Source organism: Nicotiana attenuata, unplaced genomic scaffold, assembly GCF_001879085.1.
Source record: "Nicotiana attenuata strain UT unplaced genomic scaffold, NIATTr2, whole genome shotgun sequence".
In the NCBI taxonomy this organism is placed as follows: Eukaryota; Viridiplantae; Streptophyta; class Magnoliopsida; order Solanales; family Solanaceae; genus Nicotiana; species Nicotiana attenuata.
In genome coordinates this window covers 6,156-26,528 of record NW_017676066.1, presented here as the reverse complement: position 1 = coordinate 26,528, position 20,373 = coordinate 6,156, and the positions used below count along the sequence as shown (strand labels likewise).

General features: G+C 39.8%; 1 protein-coding gene across 1 annotated transcript; it reads left to right on the top strand.

Annotated features, from left to right (window-relative positions):
* Positions 1-947: 947 nt before the first annotated feature.
* Positions 948-19,963, top strand: LOC109220717. The gene is made up of 11 exons (XM_019385184.1): positions 948-1,022; positions 15,254-15,324; positions 16,352-16,549; positions 16,668-17,401; positions 17,479-18,011; positions 18,077-18,270; positions 18,429-18,608; positions 18,681-18,998; positions 19,078-19,148; positions 19,278-19,456; positions 19,667-19,963. The coding sequence occupies exons 1-11, from the start codon at positions 948-950 to the stop codon at positions 19,961-19,963; spliced, it is 2,850 nt and encodes a 949-aa protein (XP_019240729.1).
* Positions 19,964-20,373: the final 410 nt, after the last annotated feature.

Below are 20,373 nucleotides of genomic sequence, written 5' to 3'. Positions count from 1 at the left end.
CCTAAGTCCAACCTTGAAATAGTACTTTAAAAGATAAAATAATAAAAATATTTAAAAAATATTTATAAATTACATCACACTAATTATATTTATATATTAAATATATCTAAAATTTTTATATATGTAATGTCGGGTTGGTTTGGTTTCGGTTTGACTTTCTTTAGTTAAAGCCAAACAAAACCAATTATGGTCGGGTTTTTTTTCCAACACCAAACTAAATCAAATCAAACTATAATCGGGTTTTTTTTTTCCGGTTTGTCTCGAATTATCGAGTTGGTACGATTTATCGGTTTCCTTTGTACACCCCTATCTACAACTATGCTGCTTCTACTTCTTTGTTCCCTAATCTTGTTGAATATTTTAAAAAAGAAGTATTGCCTCATAAAAGTTGGCGGACTTCGGGCTGTTGGTTCACATGCAAAGCTCCAGTAGGTCATTGGACAGACCACTGTCACAGAAGAAGGGCCCATTGGAAGGGCAAACTCAAAATTCAAAAATATATATTTTATCGGTTATTATTTTTAGGGACGACTAAACTATACATTTCTCAAAATAATTTGTACAAGATCAATGACTTAACATAACTGCTTCAAATGCCAAACTGCTGCTGAAATAGAGATCATCAAGCTTGTTAAGAATGATAATGTCACGATCCAAATTTTCCTCCGTAGGATGTCGTGACGGCACCTAGTCTCTAAGACTAGGTAAGCCTAAAAACATGCGGAATAACTGAAATAATAACTTAAAAACTCAAAACGGCAACAACTATATAAATGAAAACTGCATCTCAACATGAACAACTCCCAAAAACTCGGTGAAATATAAGTCAAAAGCGCTAAATACAGTATTGAACACTCCTATACATCACTGTCTACCAAGATGTAAAGAAACAATAAAGTACGGGATAGAAGGAGATTCCGAGGCCTACAGACGCGGGCAGGTGTATCATGAAGTCTCCAAGCAGCAACTGTCATGACCCAAAATTCATTAAAGGTCGTGAGAGTGCCGGACACTGCTATCAGGTAAGCCAACAATTAAATACTTAATTTAGGTCTCTTTTAATGTTGTTGAAATCATAGTATCACTTCAATTAAATAGTAGAAGGTGAAAAAAATTCAGAGTAAATAATAATATTTTTCACAAATCTCAATACTGAATAACCTATATTCATCCCAGAACCCGGTGTCACAAGTGCACGAGCATCAACTAGGAAAAATAAAATAAAATACTTCAGATGTCCGGAATACAACTTGGACAGGAGAGAGAGAAATACAAATACTCTGAAGGAGACTCTGCTGACTGCGGATCGTAACATAAGATGCATCTCTCTAAGTCCCCGTATCAACCACGCCGCTCCGCCACAAGGCCACTAGACATACATGTGTCTGTACAACAAAATGTACAGCAAGTGTAGTATGAGTACAAAAATAACGCGTACCCAGTAAGTATCCCGTCTAACCTCGAAGAAGTAGTGACGAGGGGTCGACTCCGACACTTACTATGGGCTATAAATGAAATGGCAATGATATGATTTAAACATGAGTTATATAAAACGGTTGTAAGCTCATTATTTTGAAGTAAGTAAGCAATTCTTTTAAAATTAAGAAATCTCCAAATTTATTTCTCATCATTTAACAATTTATCTCAGGCCAATGAGGCAATATCATTTATTATAAATTTCAAAGCAAACAATTCAGTCATGCGCAAGTCATGCCGAGGTCGTACGACCCCATCCAACATAAATATTTAAACTGTGCACTGACGAGGGTCTAACTGCACGAACCAACATATAAATATAAACTGTACACTGCCGAGGGTCGAACGACACGAACCATGGATGCATCTATTTAACCTGCCGAGCGAACGGCCCGCTCCCATGAGAGTAGTGAAAATTTACCCCGCTCGCGAAAATATATTTGCGACGCGGTTGCACATAGAATTTCTCAAATAATTATTATTATCATATTCCTTAATTATTTTCAACATATGAAATCCACATGAAAACTTTAAAGTCCCGAAATCCTCAATTTCAACTCTTTTCAAGGCATTTAATAAGCATACTCGATCTAAATTCCTTTCAAGGCAAGTAATAAACAAGATCAAATAACGATGTCAGCAAATCATAGTATAAACCTAGAACTACCCAGACATAGGCATAGTTAGTAGCTACGTACGGACTTTCGTCATCTCGTGCGTACGTAGCCCCCACAAATAGAAGCACATATTAATTTAGTTCACCTATGGGGTTAATTCCCTCTTACAAGGTTAGAAATGAGACTTACCTCGCTCCGAAATTCCATAACCAGCTCCCACGCCCTTTCGACAACTCGAGCCAATGCGAACGCTCCAAAACTAGTCGATAAATGTGAAAACCCATAAATATATACTCTAATGCTCATTATAATCCAATTTATAACAATTTCCAACTCCGTTCGAAAAGTCGATAAAAATCACCCTCGGGCCCACGTGCCCGGATTCTGAAAATTTTTGAAGATAAACTTTACCCATAACCCCACGAACTCAAATATATAATTTATTTTCAATTCCATGTCCAAATTCGTGGTCAAAATTCAAAAATACCAATTTCTAGGTTTTTCTTCCAAATCCCAAATTTTCTACAAATTTTCATGCTTAAATCCTCATAGGATCCATGAATTTAACTTATAATGAGTGAGAATCACTTACCTTGTGTTGCTTAATGAAAATCTCCCTTTGAAGCTCTCCAAAATCGCCCCAACCAAGTGAGAAATGAGAGAAGAAGAGCCAAATATCGCTCTTAAAACCATTATGCCCAGCGCTATTTCCGCACCTGCGGCTTCGCAGGTGCGAGATCCCTTCCGCTTCTGCGCCTTCTTTCGCTTCTGCGCCTTCTTCCGCTTCTGCGCTCAACCCTTCGCTTCTGCACTTGCGCAGATACAACCAAAAACTCCGCACCTGCGGTCCTTCTTTTGGCTGACCTGCTCCGTTTCTGTGATCACCTAGCCGCACATGCGGGCTCGCACCTGCGACCTTTTCGCGCAGGTGCGATTACACCAGATGCCCAGCTGCTTCAGACCTTTCTCCAAATTCAAATTCGATCAGTTAACCACCCGGAATCCACCCGAGGCCCCCGGGACCCCATCCAATCATACCAACTAGTTCCAAAACATAACGCAGACCTGCTCGTGGCCTTAAATTATATCAAACAACGTCGAAATCACGAATTGCACCCCAATTCAAGCTTAATGAACTTTAGAACTTCAAACTTCAACATTCGATGCCGAAACCTATCAAATCACGTCCGATTGACCTCAAATTTTGCACACAAGTCACATTCCATATTACGAACTTACTCCAACTTCCGGAATCGGGATCGGACCCTGATATCAAAAAGTCCATTTTCGGTCAAACTTTTCAAAAACCTTCAAATTTCTAACTTTTGCCAAATGATTCCAAAATGACCTACGGACCTCCGAATCCACTTCCGGATGCGCTCCCAATACCAGAATCACCACACGGGGCTATTCCCAGACTCAGAGCCCCAAACGGACATCGATAACATTGAAATGCACTTCTACCCAAATTTATGAAGTTCTTCCCAAAATGCTAACTTCCACAATACGCGTCGAAACGCTCACGGGTCATCCAAAACCCGATCCGAACATACGCCCAAGTCCGAAATCATCATGCGAACCTGCTGGAACCTTCAAATCCCGATTCCAAGGTCGTTTACTCAAAAATCTAACCTTAGTCAATTCTCCCAACTTAAAGCTTCCGATGTGAGAATTTTCTTTCCAAATCAATTCCGAACTTCCCGAAATTCAATTCCGACCACGCGTACAAGTTATAATACCTGAAATGAAGCTGCTCATGGCCTCAAACTGCCGAACGACGCGCTAGAGCTCAAAACGACTGGTCGGATCGTTACATTCTCTCCCACTTAAACATACCTTCGTCCTCGACCGTGCTAAGAACTGCGCTGGAGTTGTCCGAAATTACTGTTTAACATCCCGTGCACCTACCCGTGCTACCACAACTCAGTTGAGCACACTAGCTCGAGCCAGTCTGAAGATTCTCCCTTTTTCTTAGTCAAATAAGCCTTAGAGCCCAATTCCAACATCCGGAGTTCTCTATCAGGCATGTTCCCATCATACGAACACCGTATCAATCACTACACGATGCACCAATACATGATTGCATACCTTTGCTGAATCCACACGATACACTGCATAACTCACATGACCATGATGACATCCTCTGATAACAACAACCGAATTTTCGCGAATCCGATGCTCACAACACACCTCATGACTCATATAAGTCCTGTTTCAACTCTTGCAATACTTCCACGATGGAAGAGATGTGTAGAAACTCATAACCAACTGCCGAGTCAACAAATCATTGAGTCTATTCTCCTGACAAGAACCATTACCTCGTTCTGAACCACGCAACGATAATTGCTCTTTAATATACTTCATATAAACCCGATTACACTGATCCCAGGTCCAATAATCTCGTCTCACCCAGTATAGGCTACCCAGACAATAAGCCACCTCAAACACTGCCAAAAATCTCATATAATGCCGCAATGAGCCAACAAGCCACAACTCGAATGTGATACATAAAGAAACGAACTCTGGAAAGAACTACTCAACCCATGTAACTAACTGAAACAACCGAAAGGTGTTATGAACCTTCCTCAGAAAATGAGAAGCAAAATACACAACAATAGATATAGGAACTGTTACTTAACATCACACTGTTGAGGCGTGCAATCCGATCCACACATAATACCGTTATGGCGTGCAACCCGATCCAACCATGATACCCGTGGCGGCGTGCCACCGATCCAAACAACATACTCGTGGCGGCGTGCCACCCGATCTACACATGATAACCTATAAGAAAATACTTTACCGAGCTAAAATACTCATAAATACGAAATACCCGAATATCGGCCACAAGCACGCGAAGTGCATAATGCAATTCCTGGGGAGGCAGATAGCGCCATACGCTACAAAACCCAAGCACGACTAAGGTGCGATATATCATCTGTATCTCGAGAGCCATCCTGCTCACATAACACCATCGCTACGCAGAACCTCAACACATATGCACTTAATCAAGCCGTTTCACAACCCACATGACACAATATAGTATTACATGAATTAGCGGACGACGAAATAACACCCAATGTCCGAATACTCCTCCATAATTAAGGAGCGGTATGCTGAAATGAACACATCCGGCCTTATATAGAGCCCACATTCACATTTGGATCCATCCACAGACCTCAAGCCGATTTCGGTCGTACCGCAACGGGCTAGTAACCTTTCAAAGGGTCCACAATAACCCTTTTTTCCCTTAACATACAAGAACAACCGTCAATCTGGAACAAACATCCACAGTTCGCAACCAAATGAATAGAGCGCCTTCCAGGCCTAAACTTTCACATTACCGATAGTACCATAATCTCTATACTTAGTTTCAGTCTTCAATCAATCAAGTGACTACATGTCACACTTATACAATCTTCTCATGGGATACGCTCCCGTGACCTTCTGTACCAGTTAACAAGTCTGCATCTCAATACCATCGGCCATAACAATGCTGTAAAGCAAATCAAGAATCCGCAATCAGTACGCAAGCCTCTTACACAGGACACCGATCTCGGGTGACGCTAAAGACAATACCAGCTTACTCTAATCATCTGAATCCCTTTTCCCTGCTCATCCGAGCTGGTGACATTCTTGTCAACACCAAAATGCAACCTTGATCCTCAACTTCCAAATCCCATGCTATTCACTGCACTTAATTATGCCAATGCGCAAGAGTACAAGAATTTCATCTTAACTCCTGAACCACTAATAGGGTAAACACTTGATCATGTAGAAACCTTTTACTTAGCTCATTTCAAGAGAACTATAGCAACACGTGACTGGATTCTCATAACCACAGAAAATACCAACCTCAAGTAGTGGTCTAAACCACCATAACTCTCCCGGGATCCATCTACACATAACATGCCATACTACTCGAATGCCTCCAAACAAAATCAATTACGGCGGCCGTCAAGCCTCGCACGTACCGCCACAAATCACCTGGATGGTTTAACACGCTGAAGGAATTGATCATTGCCGCCATCATTCCAATTCAACCATTAATAACCGATCTGACTCCTTCTAAATTACCTTAGACTTGCCTTAGGAATAATGATAGCTTCATTCAACACATAACGAACTCAATCCGCACTCATCCTGAGTGACCCCATTCCACGAGACCACATTGTCTCCAAAACCCACGGACCATCTCATGCCCTCCTTGTGCGCATATTCACGTCTTCAACTGGTACACCCATTCTGACAATTTCTCTACGAATACAAAGCCATTTTCTCCCATTCCTCTGATGTTACACCGCAGATCAAAGATAACACAGAACACTCCAAGCCCCTTTTCATAATCCACTACAAAAACTCGATAATCAACCATACTACGGACTCAAAATCCTTAGGCACCACACTTCAACTTTTGGCTCCACTAGGACCGTTGTCGAGAGTCACCCACTCTGACTTGGTCCCGAATATAATCAAACTCCAAGGCTCCGCTAGCACATGAACACTCTTTCAAAGAAGCACCCGGCTGAATCATTTTCCTTGTAAATCACCTCTACATGAAGCATAAATCCTGAATCTTCCCAAAGCCTGAACATGAGTCAATAAGACCAATTATAGCACACATTCCTAAAATCCTTTGCTCAATTTACCACTGATGTTCTCTTTCCTTAGTCGTAATAACCCACCAATATGCCAATAACTAGAGACCTCACAAGTAGAAAACCATACAATCCAATCGTAGGCGGTGGGGCTCTCCCACTTAGCTTGAAGCTACCGTTGCATAATTCTAGAAGCCACCGAGATTCCTTATCCCCCATTGATATGGCCTTGCACAATCAACCCGCCACGTTCCTCGAACTCCTTCTGTTAGCATTTCCCGAACACTCTAAATCACTAACCACATCTACATATTCGACCTCTTACTGGACAGTCGGTAGAATTCTTCGTAGAAGCTTCGTCAACCATGCGACCGCTGACCTAATCACAGGAGATAATCCACTTGTGGGAATTCCATGCCGACATCACCCAACGACGCTGCACTGAGTACAATTACTACAAAAATGGTGGCCCATCCTGAGCTCGTGCCCATTCACCCGTTGTACAAGTCCGTTCACTCCTCATGGACATCAACTAAAGGTACGACAATACATTCCCATCCAAAGTCATGTTGTATCCTTCTTCATATCAAGCAAATCCTTTCCGTGGTATCCAATCTCCCGCCATATAACAGCCAATATTCCAAATTTAAGTCCGTAGACCCTGTCACTGACCACCGTAAATCCCAAATCACTCTAAGCTTTTCTCAAGGCGTGTAGTCATCCTACCATAGAACCCATATGCTACTCCACCACTCTCCCACTTTGGTCAAACTCACTCCTTTAAGAAACTACTCGACTCTTGTTTCTCACACTTGGCCTTCTAGAAGTTTATCCACCGCAAGATACCTCCCACATGTCCTTCCTCATCCTTCGCTGCCCGGTTGTTGCCTTAAGTCACAATCCATCTCTGTAGTACTTGAACTAATAGATCGCTAGCAACTTTAAACGCCTTCGAAAATCATCTTTCTCGGGCTATCAACACTAGGAACACTGATTAAAACCCGAACCACCGCACACCGCGATCTCTGATAGCCGCTTCTCCGGCACCATCTCTGTCACGACCCAAAATTTCACTAGTCGTGATGGCACCTAACTCAACCCACTAGGTAAGCCAACTAATAACTATCCAATTTCAATAATGCTAATAAGTCAATTAAACAAAATAAATTATCTGGATCTATTACATTTCCCAAGGACTGGTAGTACAAATTATGAGATTCTAAGAATAGAGTTTACAAAGCTGATATGAAACAAATACATCTTCTGTTTGAAAAGTACATAAACGGAGTTTTATAAATCTATGACTACCATGAACAAAAGGCAGCCACAACCGGATCGCAGGTACATCTTCCAATTCAGCTCCCATTAGACTCAACTGGCATCCGAAGTCTGCACGCAATGTGCAGGAAGTGTAGTATGAGTACAATCTACCCCATGTACTCAAAAATTAACAAGCCTAAACTTAGGTTGAAAGGAGTTACGAGCTGGAACATAGGTCGGGTCCAACACCAATAACCAATAGCAGTTCATAACAGTGTAAAGCAAGTACATAAAGAAGTAGCTCAGAGATATAATGCTCAGCCTTTTCATATTTTTCCAAAAATTGTCCCGCCTTTCAAGAATATTAGTGAAAAATCCAAATTCTTTACCGAAAAATGTCATGAAATATGAGATAGTTTGTAAATTGTATTTCTTTTTCAGAAAATCCTTTTACACAATAAATAAGATGTTCCATTTTTCTTTCTAGATAGCAGGTGTGAGATACCTCTCTATGACCACATATCAATGTGTGTAAAAATGTCATGAATGATGTGACACCGTACTGCATGAGGAAAATGCGTCTCTATGCATGTATGCCATATATGTATGCCAATGCCATGTATCTCAGAGATGAATCATGTACTCACACTCTCAGAGTACTCAACCTCACGGCATCCCATCAAACACTCGGTATTGTATATGGCCCATACGACCTAGGGAAATCCATCCCGGAACATATACAACACGGAATATAAGTCGCCTAGTACCGAAGATAAAGGGTAATCCAACCCTGTGGAGAAATCCATCTCCAGGTATCAAGTACTTCGGACAAAACCATGCCCAGGGAAATCCATCCCTCAATAATATATAAATGCTCAACCACCCGGTACCGTATATGGTCCATGCGGCCCAGGGAAATCCATCCCGGAACATACTCAACAATAACTATACGTCATTCCATATATCAATACTTCGGAAAAATCCATGTCCAGGGAAATCCATCCCTCAATAATATCATCCGCGCTCAGTAGGGGTGAGTTACAGACTCCAGAGGGGCTCCTACAGCCCAAGCGCTATCATAATCATCAATATAACCGCTGCGGCGTGCAGTCCGATCCCATAATTGTCACTCATAATCAGGCTCTCGGCCTCACTCAGTCATCACTCTCCAGTCTCACCCACGGGCTCACAATGTCATGAAAACTAACCCGGAAAAATGATATGATGTATCAATAAGTAACAACTGAGATTGAGATATGATATGAATGCATTAATGCGACAGAATACGAAATATCAATTAAATCAATGAGATGACAGCAAGAAATGACCACTATGGGTCCCAACAATATCAGCATAAAGCCTAAACATGATATCTAGCATGATGTGCGGCTCATTTACTTTATCACATGGTGAAAGCACAGATACCAACAAAAATAGGGCTATTATTCAGTGCCCTGGGAACAACAGAGTCACAATTCACAAGGTGCACGCCCACACACCCGTCACCTAGCATGTGCGTCACCTCAACACCAATCACATTGCACATAATTCAGGGTTTTATACCCTCAGCACCAAGTTTAAAAGAGTTGCTTATCTTAAGAAAGCCAATTCCGACACCGAGCAAGCCAAGTGATGCTCAAGGAATGCCATCATGCGCGTAGCGACCTCTGAACGACTCAAAACTAGCCAAAAGCAACTCAAATACATCAGATAAAGCCCAAGGAAGCAATTACAATTGATAAAGATCAAATTCTACATCAACTCCCAATTCCGACCAAAAATCACACCCGGGCCCACACCTCGAATCTCGACAAAACTCACAAAATCCGACAACCCATTGAATTACGAGTTCAACCATACTAGTTTCACTCAAATCCGACTCCAAATCGGTGTTCAAAACTCAAAAATTCATATTATGAAATTTTAGGCCAAAACCCCCAATTACCTCTTTAAATTCATCAACCAAAACCTAAAATCGAAGATAGATTCATGAAATATAACCAAGACCGAGTGTAGAACACTTACCCCAATTCATATGGTGATAATTGCTCCAAAAATTGCCTCAATCCGAGCTTGGAAATGTTAAAATGAAGCCAAAATCGCAAACCCTTGCATTTATCATTCTGCTCAGCACTTCCGCTTCTGCGGACACTTAACCGCATCTGCGTTGAGGAGACCGCAGAAGTGACCAAAATCCCGCTTCTGCGGTAAAATACAAAAGCTGGGCCTCCGCTTCGGCGGTCCTCTCCCCCGCATCTACGCAAGCGCAGGTGCGGAACAGCCCATCGCACCTGCGCAACCATCCGCTTCTGCGCCCAATTGTCCGCATCTGCGGACTCGCATCTGCGCCCATATTTTCGCAGATGCGGAAACACCAGAACCAGCAATAGCAATACTGAAGAAAATGATCCGAAATCAATCCGAAACACGCCCGAGCCCCTCGGGACCACCCCGTACGAACATACCAACAAGTCATATAACATAACACGTACCTACATGTGGCCTCAAAACACACCTAACAACATCGAAACGACAAACCACGCCTTAATTTAAAATCATTGAACTTGAAACTTCAACTTCTACAACCGATGCTGAAACCTATCAAATCACGTCCAGTTGACCTCAAATTTTGCACACAAGTCACATTCGACATTACGGACCTGCTCCAACTTTCAGAATCAGAATCCGACCCTAATATCAAAAAGTCTACTCCCGGTCAAACTTTCCAAAATTCTAACTTTCGCCATTTCAAGCCAAATTCTACTACGAACCTCCAAATCACGATCCGGACGCGCTCCCAAGTCCAAAATCACCCAATGGAGCTAACGGAAAAATCAGAAATCCAATCCGAGGTCTAATACCAAAAAGTCAAGACTTGGTCAAACTTTTCAAATTTAAGGCTTTAAGCTGAAAATCATTCTTCTAAATAAATTTCGAATAACCTGAAAACCAAAACCGACGATTCACATAAGTCATAATACATCATACGGAGCTACTCATGCCCTCAAACATCCGAGCAAAGTGCAAATGCTCAAAAGGACCGGTCAGGTCGTTAATCTCATACTATTCTACCCCGAAGGCAAATTGATGAAGGCCATATCACCGACAAACTTAACACATTCAGTCAAGGGCGACGACACCACATTACTGATGAAAATTTTGCCACGCTGGAAAATACCAAGTCTCGTCACTCTATCCACCCAAACCTGAAAATTCATAGTCCGATTGCCTTTCCTCCGCCGGAAATAAAATACTGAATCTCTGAAGCATGCACTGAGCAAACCTCCTTTCAAGTTATTCACTGCTTCGATGCATAGGCAAGCACCCTACTACTACACCAATACTGTGCGATAGCAACGCACGAATCGTCATAACAATCAATGCCAAATCTCAAAGCCTTAGGTAGTACTGATACTGAGCTAAAACGATAGAACGAGCTTCCGCAAGGCGACGACAATAGACCAATCAAATACGTAGGTAGAAACATCATGCACCACATCTGTAGTACCATCACAATTCCTCAATTCCCAATTTATAACAAGCGCTTCACGTCGCATAAGGTTGAATAGGAAAGAAACAAAGGCATAAGCCTCAATGGAATCAAATCGCACGATGAGGAATCAAGAAGGGAAGTGCTCCTAACATCCCTATAGCCTCTCCAAGATAAGTACAGACGTCTCCGTACCGATCCACAAGACTCTACTAGACTTGCTCATGACTCGTGAGACCTAAGTGAACCTAATGCTCTGATACCATGTTGTCACGACCCAAAATCCATTAAAGGCCGTGAGGGCGCCGGACACCGTTGTCAGGCAAGCCAACAATTAAATTTAGGTCTCTTTTAATATTGTTAAAATCATAGTATTACTTCAATTAAATAGTAGAAGGTGAAAAAAATTCAGAGTAAATATTAATATTTTTCACAAATCTCAATACTGAATAACCCATATTCATCCTAGAACCCGGTGTCATAAGTGCACGAGCATCAACTAGGAAAAATAAAATAAAGTACATCATCTGTCCAGAATACAACTTGGACAGGAGAGAGGGAAATATAAATACTCTGAATGGGACTCCGCTGACTGCGGATCGTAACATAAGATGCAGCTCCCTAAGTCCCTGTATCAACCACGCCGCTACGCCCACAAGGCCACTAGACATACATGTGCCTGTACAACAAAATGTACAACAAGTGTAGTATGAGTATGAAAACAACGCGTACCCAGTAAGTATCCTGTCTAACCTCGAAGAAGTAGTGACGAGGGGTCGACTCTGACACTTACTATGGGCTATAAATGAAATGCCAATGATATGATTTAAACATGAGTTATATAAAACGACTGTAAGCTCATTATTTTGAAGTAAGTAAGCAATTCTTTTAAAATTAAGAAATCTCCAAATTTATTTCTCATCATTTAACAATTTATCTCAGGCCAATGAGGCAATATCATTTATTATAAATTTCAAAGCAATCAATTAAATCATGCGCAAGTCATGCCGAGGGCGTACGACCCGATCACACATAAATATTTAAACTGTGCACTGCCGAAGGTCGAACGATACGAACCAACAACTGTGCACTGCCGAGGGTCGAACGACACAGACCATTAACACATCTATTTAACCTGCCAAGGCGAATGACCCGCTCCCATGAGAGTAGTGGAAATTTACCCCGCTTGCGGGAATATATTTGCGACGCGGTTGCACATAAAATTTTTCAAATAATTATTATTATAATATTTTTTAATTCTTTTCAACATATGAAATCCAAATGAAAACTTTCAAGTCCCGAAATCCTCAATTCCAACTCTTTTCAAGGCATTAAATAATCATACTCGATCTAAATTCCTTTCAAGGCAAGTAATAAACAAGATCAAATAACGATATTAGCAAATCATGGTGTAAACCTAGAACTACCCGGACATAGGCATAGTTAGTAGCTACGTACGAACTCTCGTCATCTCGTGCGTACGTAGCCCCCACAAGTAGAAGCACATATTAATTTAGTTCACCTATAGGGTTAATTCCCTCTTACAAGGTTAGAAAAGAGACTTACCTCGCTCCGAAATTCCATAACCGGCTCCTACGCCCTTCCGACAACTCGAACTGATGCCAACGCTCTAAAACTAGTCGATAAATGTGCAAACCCATAAATATACTCTAATACTCATTATAATCCAATTTAACAATTTCCAACTCTGTTCGAAAAGTCGATAAAAATTACCGTCGGGCCAACGTGCCCGGATTTCGAAATTTTTTGAAGATAAACTTTACCCATAACCCCAAGAACTCAAATATATAATTTATTTCCAATTCCATGCCCAAATTCGTGGTCAAAATCCAAAAATACCAATTTCTAGGTTTTTCTTCCAAATCCCACATTTTCTACAAATTTTCATGCTTAAATTCTCATAGTATCCATGTATTTAACTTATAATGAGTGGAAATCACTTACCTTGTGTTGCTTGATGAAAATCTCCCTTTAAAACTCTCCAAAATCGCCCCAACCAAGTGAGAAATGAGAGAAGAAGAGCCAAATCTCGCTCTTAAAAACATTCTGTGACTACAATATAACACATTGAGGAGGCAATAAATAGGGGATCGGGGCTAATACACTCGATACGACCGGCCAGGTCGTTATATCCTCCCCTTCTTAAAACCAATCGAACGAGTATAGAGACATACCTGAAGTGGTGAAAAAATGAGGATAACGGCTACACATATCATGCTCGATCTCCCAAGTCGCCTACTCGACTGGATGACCCATCCACTGAACCTTCACTGAAGCAATGTTTTTCAACCTCAACTTTCGAATCTGCCTGTCCAGAATGGCCACCGGCTCCTCAACATAAGACAAATCTTTGCCTAACTGGACTGAGCTGAAGTCTAACACATGAGACGGATCGCCGTGATACTTCCGGAGCATAGAAACATGGAATATTGGATGAACTGCAGCTAGACTAAGTGGCAGTGCATGTGTAGGCCACCTCTCCAATCCTCTCAAGAATCTCAAAAGGCCCAATATACCTAGGGCTCAACTTTCTCTTCTTCCCGAACCTCATAACACCCTTCATGGGCGAAACCCGGAGCAAGACCCGCTCCCCAAGCATGAATGCAACGTCGCGAACCTTCTGATCCGCATAACTTTTCGGTCTGGATTGAGCTGTACAAAGTCGATCCTGAATCAATTTAACCTTTTCCAAAGCATCTTGAACCAAGTCTATACCCAATAACCTAGCCTCGCCCGGCTCAACCAACCCACTAGAGACCGACACCGCCTATCATACAAAGCCTCATACGGGTCCATCTGAATGCTCGACTGGTAGTTGTTGTTGTAGGCAAACTCCGCAAGTGGAAAGAACTGATTCCATGAACCCAAACTCCATCACACATGCACGGAGCATATCCTCCAATATCTGAATAGTGCGCTCGGACTGCCCGCTGAGGGTGAAATGAAATGCTCAACTCAAGCCGAGTGCCTACTCATGCTGTACGACTTTCTAAAATCGCGATGTAAACTACGTACCCGATCAAAGATAATGGATACTGGCACGACATGAAGCCTGACAATCTTGCGGATATAAACTCGAGCTAGCTGCTTAGAAGAATAAGTAGTCACCACTAAAATTAAATGAGCCGACTTGGTCAACCTATCCACAATCACCCAAACTGCATCGAACTTCCTCTGAGTCTGTGGGAGCCCAACAACAAAAACCATAGTGATCCGCTCCTATTTATACTCCGGAATCTCTAGCTTCTGAAGCAATCCACCTGGCCGCTGATGCTCATACTTTACCTGCTGACAATTTAGGCACTGACACTACTAGAAAAACGCTAACTTCCGATCGAAATTTCCGACTGAAACTTTTTGTCGAAAATCTCCGACGGAATCCGTCGGAATTGTCAAAAAAAAAATATTTCATATATATTTTAAAATTTTTTCGACCACATTTTCGACCAAATCGGTCGCAACTTTTGGCGAAAAATTTATTTTGACTGGTTTGACTTCATTTCCGACCGCTTTGGTCGGTAGTTTTTTTTAAATAAAATAAAATAATGATTCCGACCGAATCGTTCAGAATTCTTTTTTAAAAACCCTACATCCCCTCCCCAAAAAACACAACCTCCGTTTTCAATTCTCTCATCTCTCCCTCTCGTCCCCAAGGTCCTCTCTTCCTCTCGTCTTTCTCCCCCGTCCCCAAGCTCGTATTTTGCCCTCTCTCTCGTTTCCTCATCCCTTCTCCCTCTCCTTCCTCCTCCCTTTTTCCCTTAATTAATTATTTTTTTTACTTTGTTTTGCAGCAGCTAGAGTGGTCTTCGTCGTCGGCGGAAGCAGCTCCTCAGTCGACTTCTCCGGCATTTTTTTCGTCGAGGTAAGTGTTTCGTTAAACCACATTAAGTATTAGAAATCTCATTGTTTGATTACAAAATAAAAAAATAAAAGGAATAAAGATATTTTAAACTTCAAAAGGAAGATTTTCTTTCAGAGAAGAAAGTAACCGAACGCCCTCTTTGACCAAGACGTGAACTCATATTCTTCTTTTTTTTTTCAAAATCTCTCAATAGATCAAATTACAAATCTTTTGAAAAATATGTCAGAAAGTAAATATAGTGTAGATTGCTATAATTGTCCAATTTGAAATTTGTACTCTGTTGATGTCAATATGACAGATGTTAGAATTTAGCATCCTAGGAGTATTTATTTCTCCTAGACTAGATATTCTTTGTGAAAATTGAGAGAGGGCCAAATTAGCACATTAATGCAACTTACTCCCGACAATTGATTGATAAGATTAGCTTTCAAGAAATTAAAGCTTCTCTTAATTATCCAAAGAGAGAAGAATATGTTGAATTAGGTATGGTTGAAATTTTGGGTTAAACAAGAATATGTTAAGAATACATGTCCCCTCATAAGCCCGAATTTAAATTTTATGCTAAATAAGTAATTCGCTAAGCTTATAAGCTAATTAAACTAGCTTAATCCTATCATAAAGATTAGAAAATTATTTAATCCTACAACTTCACAAGACAAATAATGATTTGTTTAAAGTGAGAAAATGACCGATGAAGATTAATTTTTCCAAAAATTATAATCAAAGAAACATATAAAATAATATAGTAATATTTCTATATTCACTTTTAGAATGATACTAAATTTAATTTTTTCAATTTCAACATTAAGATTAATTTGTAAATTTGAGAAATCATTAATTAATTTGGATTATATGAAAATTTAAGAAGCTATTCAAATTTAATTAGTATATTTAAAGACCTATATTATTTAGAATATGGATTAATGTGAGATTTCGAGTGTTAAATAACTAGTTTAAATAAATCAAATTACTTTAAATATCTCATTTATAGATTTCTATTTGTGTAAATGGAATTTGTGCATCGTAGATGGATGTATAATAGGAATCATCCTAATCGTGCGGGGTTGAGGGGTGAATTTATTGAAGTGGTTGCTAAATTTATTGCTAAGGCTCAATCACTTGATAATTTTCTTATTGGAGGAAGGATTAGGTGTCCTTGTGTGAAATGTAAGTGTGTTAAGTCATTGAAATCAGATGAAATTAAAGTCCATCTCTACAAGAAAGGGTTTGTAGAAAATTATTATATATGGACTGTTAAATTATTATATATGGACTGTTCACGGGGAGAATCATGCTAGTTTAGATGATGTTAACGTTCATAATTCTTTTGGTGGTGAGTGTAGCCCCATTGCGGAGCATAATATTGAAAATTCTCGATACAATGAAATGATGAGGGATGCTTTTGGGACGTTTCCTGGGGTTCAATCCGAACCAAATGATGAGGCTAAGCGTTTCTATGAACAATTAGTGGAAGCTAGTCGTCCATTGTATGAAGGCTCGGTGCATTCCAAGTTGTCTGTTGCGGTTAGATTGCTAAGTATTAAATCAGATAGTTCTATTTCCCAAGCGGGCATGAATTCTATTATTGGACTTATGAATGAACTTAATCCGAGTAACATTGACTTACCAAAAGATTTCTACACTGCTAAAAAATTGGTTTCTAAGTTGGGTCTTTCATCAGAGAGAATTGATTATTGCGAGAAAGGTTGCATGTTATTCTATAAGGATGACACATCTCTAGAGAACTGTAAATTTTGTAATCAGCCTCGTTTTAAGGAAATCAGAAATGCCAATACAAAAAAGAAAGTTCCAGTTAAAGCGATGCATTACTTACCTCTTATACCTAGGTTAAAGAGGTTGTATGCATCAATGAGCTCTGCTCCTCACATGAGATGGCACTACGAACATAGAAGGCCACCTGGTATTCTCTGCCATCCGTCAGATGGAGAAGCGTGGAAGCATTTTGATATGGTGTTCCCCGAGTTTGCTAGTGAACCAAGAAACATTAGGTTGGGATTATGCACAGATGGATTTACTCCATTGCTGTCTCTGTTGCACCATATTCATGTTGGCCAGTGTTTGTTACTCCGTATAATCTTCCGCCCGAGTTGTGTATGACAAGTCCATATCTGTTCCTAACTTGTATTGTTCCAGGTCCACGCAATACGAAAACTTTGATTGATGTATACTTGCAGCCTTTGATTGATGAGTTACAATTATTATGGCACCAAGGTATAGAAACATATGATATATCAACCAAACAAAACTTCAGATTGCATGCTGCTTTGATGTGGACTATAAATAATTTTCCTGCTTATGGAATGTTGTTCGGGTGGTCGACTGCTGGAAACTTATCTTGCCCTTGTTGTATGGAAGACACAAAAGCATTTACTTTGAAACATGGAGGTAAAAATACATGGTTCGACTGCCACAGTAGATTCTTGCCAATGAATCATGAATTTAGGCGAAATACAAGTGCATTTATGAAGAACCTAACTGATTTTAAGGAGCCACTGGCCTGCTTGTGTTCAGAAGAAATTTGGAACAGAGTAAGGGATCTGCCTAAAGTAATAGAGTCTCCACCATCTAAGATACCGGGTTATGGTGTCGCACACAACTGGACTAAACGGAGCATATTTTGGGAATTACCTTATTGGAAGCACAATCTTCTTCGGCATAATCTGGACGTTATGCATATCGAGAAGAATTTTTTGACAACTTGTTTAACACTATTATGGATGTTACTAACAAGACCAAAGATAACTTGAAGGCCATGATGGACTTAAAGGAATATTGTAGGCGAAGTAAGTTGTATCTGACATACTTTAACAACAAGATTCAGAAGCCCAAAGCCAGTTACACGTTCACCTTGGATGAGAGAAGAGAGATTTGTAGTTGGGTTAACAATTTGAGGATGCCTGATGGGTACGCATCAAATTTATCCAGGTGTGTTGACATGAAAGAAGGGAAGTTGACGTCAAGAAAAGCCCTGATTGTCATATTTTAATGGAAGCACTGATGCCTATTGCATTCAATGCATTACCTGATTGAATATGGAAACCGATTACAGAGATAAGTTGCTTTTTCAAGGATTTGTGTTCTAGCACATTGAGGGTGGAGAACTTAATTTATATGGAGAGTAACATTATCTTAACTTTAAACAAGCTGACAAAAATTTTCCCTCTTGGTTTTTGTGATGTAATGGAACATCTTCCAATTCATCTTGCACAAGAGGCACGACTTGGAGGGCCAGTTCAATGTAGATGGATGTATCCCTTCGAGAGGTAATGAAATTTAATCATTTACCTTTTGTTTTTGCTTTAAAGATTGTCTCGTCTAAAAATAACACTATGCAGGACTATTGGCAAATGTAAACGGACCATAAAAAATAGATCAAGAATTGAAGGTTCGATATGCGAGGCGTATGTGGCTAAAGAAACATCTTATTTCTGTTCATACTATTTTGAACATGATGTGCCATGTTTGAGAAATAGACCGAATCGGCACGACGATGGAGGCAAAATCGATCATTTGGCACCAGCCTTTTCCATTTTTAATCAACCAGGTAAAGGAGGTCCAAAAAATAGTCCAAAGCGAAGGTTGTCTGAGATGGAGCTAAAGTCAGCTACAACACATGTATTGTTAAATTGCCCTGAGGTCCAACCTTATTATAGGTAAGTATATATTCGTATATATTACGGACTTTTATATTAAATATACCACTGATTTAACTAATAAATATTATAATGGCAGTTACTTTGTGGGTACATATGGGCAAGATGTTGTTTATCCCAAGTTTTCAGAGTGGTTTAAAGAATTTATAAGTATTACTTATTATTTAACATGATTTTTATTATATGTAATTAATTATATATATTTTTAAAATTCTAAATTATATATATAGGTTCATGATCCAGCTAATGGCTTTAAAGACCCATTTTTATGTGATATAGCTTGGGGACCTGACCCTAGAGTAAGAATGATGTCTAAATACTTGGTCAATGGGTACAAGTTTCATACAGAAGAATGGTCTAATGGAAAGAAAACCAAAAATAGTGGGGTGTGGGTGAAAGGTGATAGAGATGTTGATTATTATGGTGTGCTTCAAGAGATTTTGGAATTGGAATATGCTGTAGGTTGACCGAAGAAAAAGTTGTTTTTCTTTCGATGTCAATGGTATGATCCAACACCGAATAGAGGTACAAAGGTGCACGCTCAATACAAAATAGTTGAAATTAAACACACGGGGCAATATAGACTTTATGATCCCTTTATCATTGCACAAAAGGTGAAACAAGTGTATTATGCTCCTTATCCTTTGAGCAAGAATAAGTCTGCATAGCGGGTAGTTTTGAAAACAAAGCCCGTGGGTAGAGTGGTAGTCGAAGATGCATTAGATGTGGCGTACCAGAATGAAATTTCAAATGTTGAATCAATAGCGGATGATGAATTAGCAGATGAATTGCAGCATAATGAAGGGATATATGAAGAATTTGATTCTTCTGTCCTTGCTACAAATGAGGACGAAGATAGAGGTGTTGAACATGAAACAATTAATGAAGAAGAATTACTAGATGAAAGTGAAACAGGCGATGATGAAGACTTAGATGATTACTATGAAGATAGCGATGAGGATTGACTTGTTATTCTTTTTTAGGTTGTTCTTCCTTTAATCATTTAATATTTTGCAGAATTGTTGTATGTTTTTTATGACATGTTAAACATTTTATGTTATTCCTTTAATTATCTATTATGTTGCAAAATTATTTTATATTTTTATGACTTGTTAGGTTGTTTATTTTATTTCTTTAGTCGTTTAATTATTTTATATTTACTATCACTTATTGTATTTTTTGTTGTATTTTATTACGATTATATTACAGATATGGCATCTAAGGGGAAGGAAAAGATGAAATCTAAGAAGAAAAAATAATCTGTTCCAACTTCCTCAAGTATGCCAAATATGTATCCTCTTCTTCCTCATCCTCCCCAGTCGACTTGATTACCATCTACCATGTTCACTGTCCCCCCTCAATCTTATAATTCAGT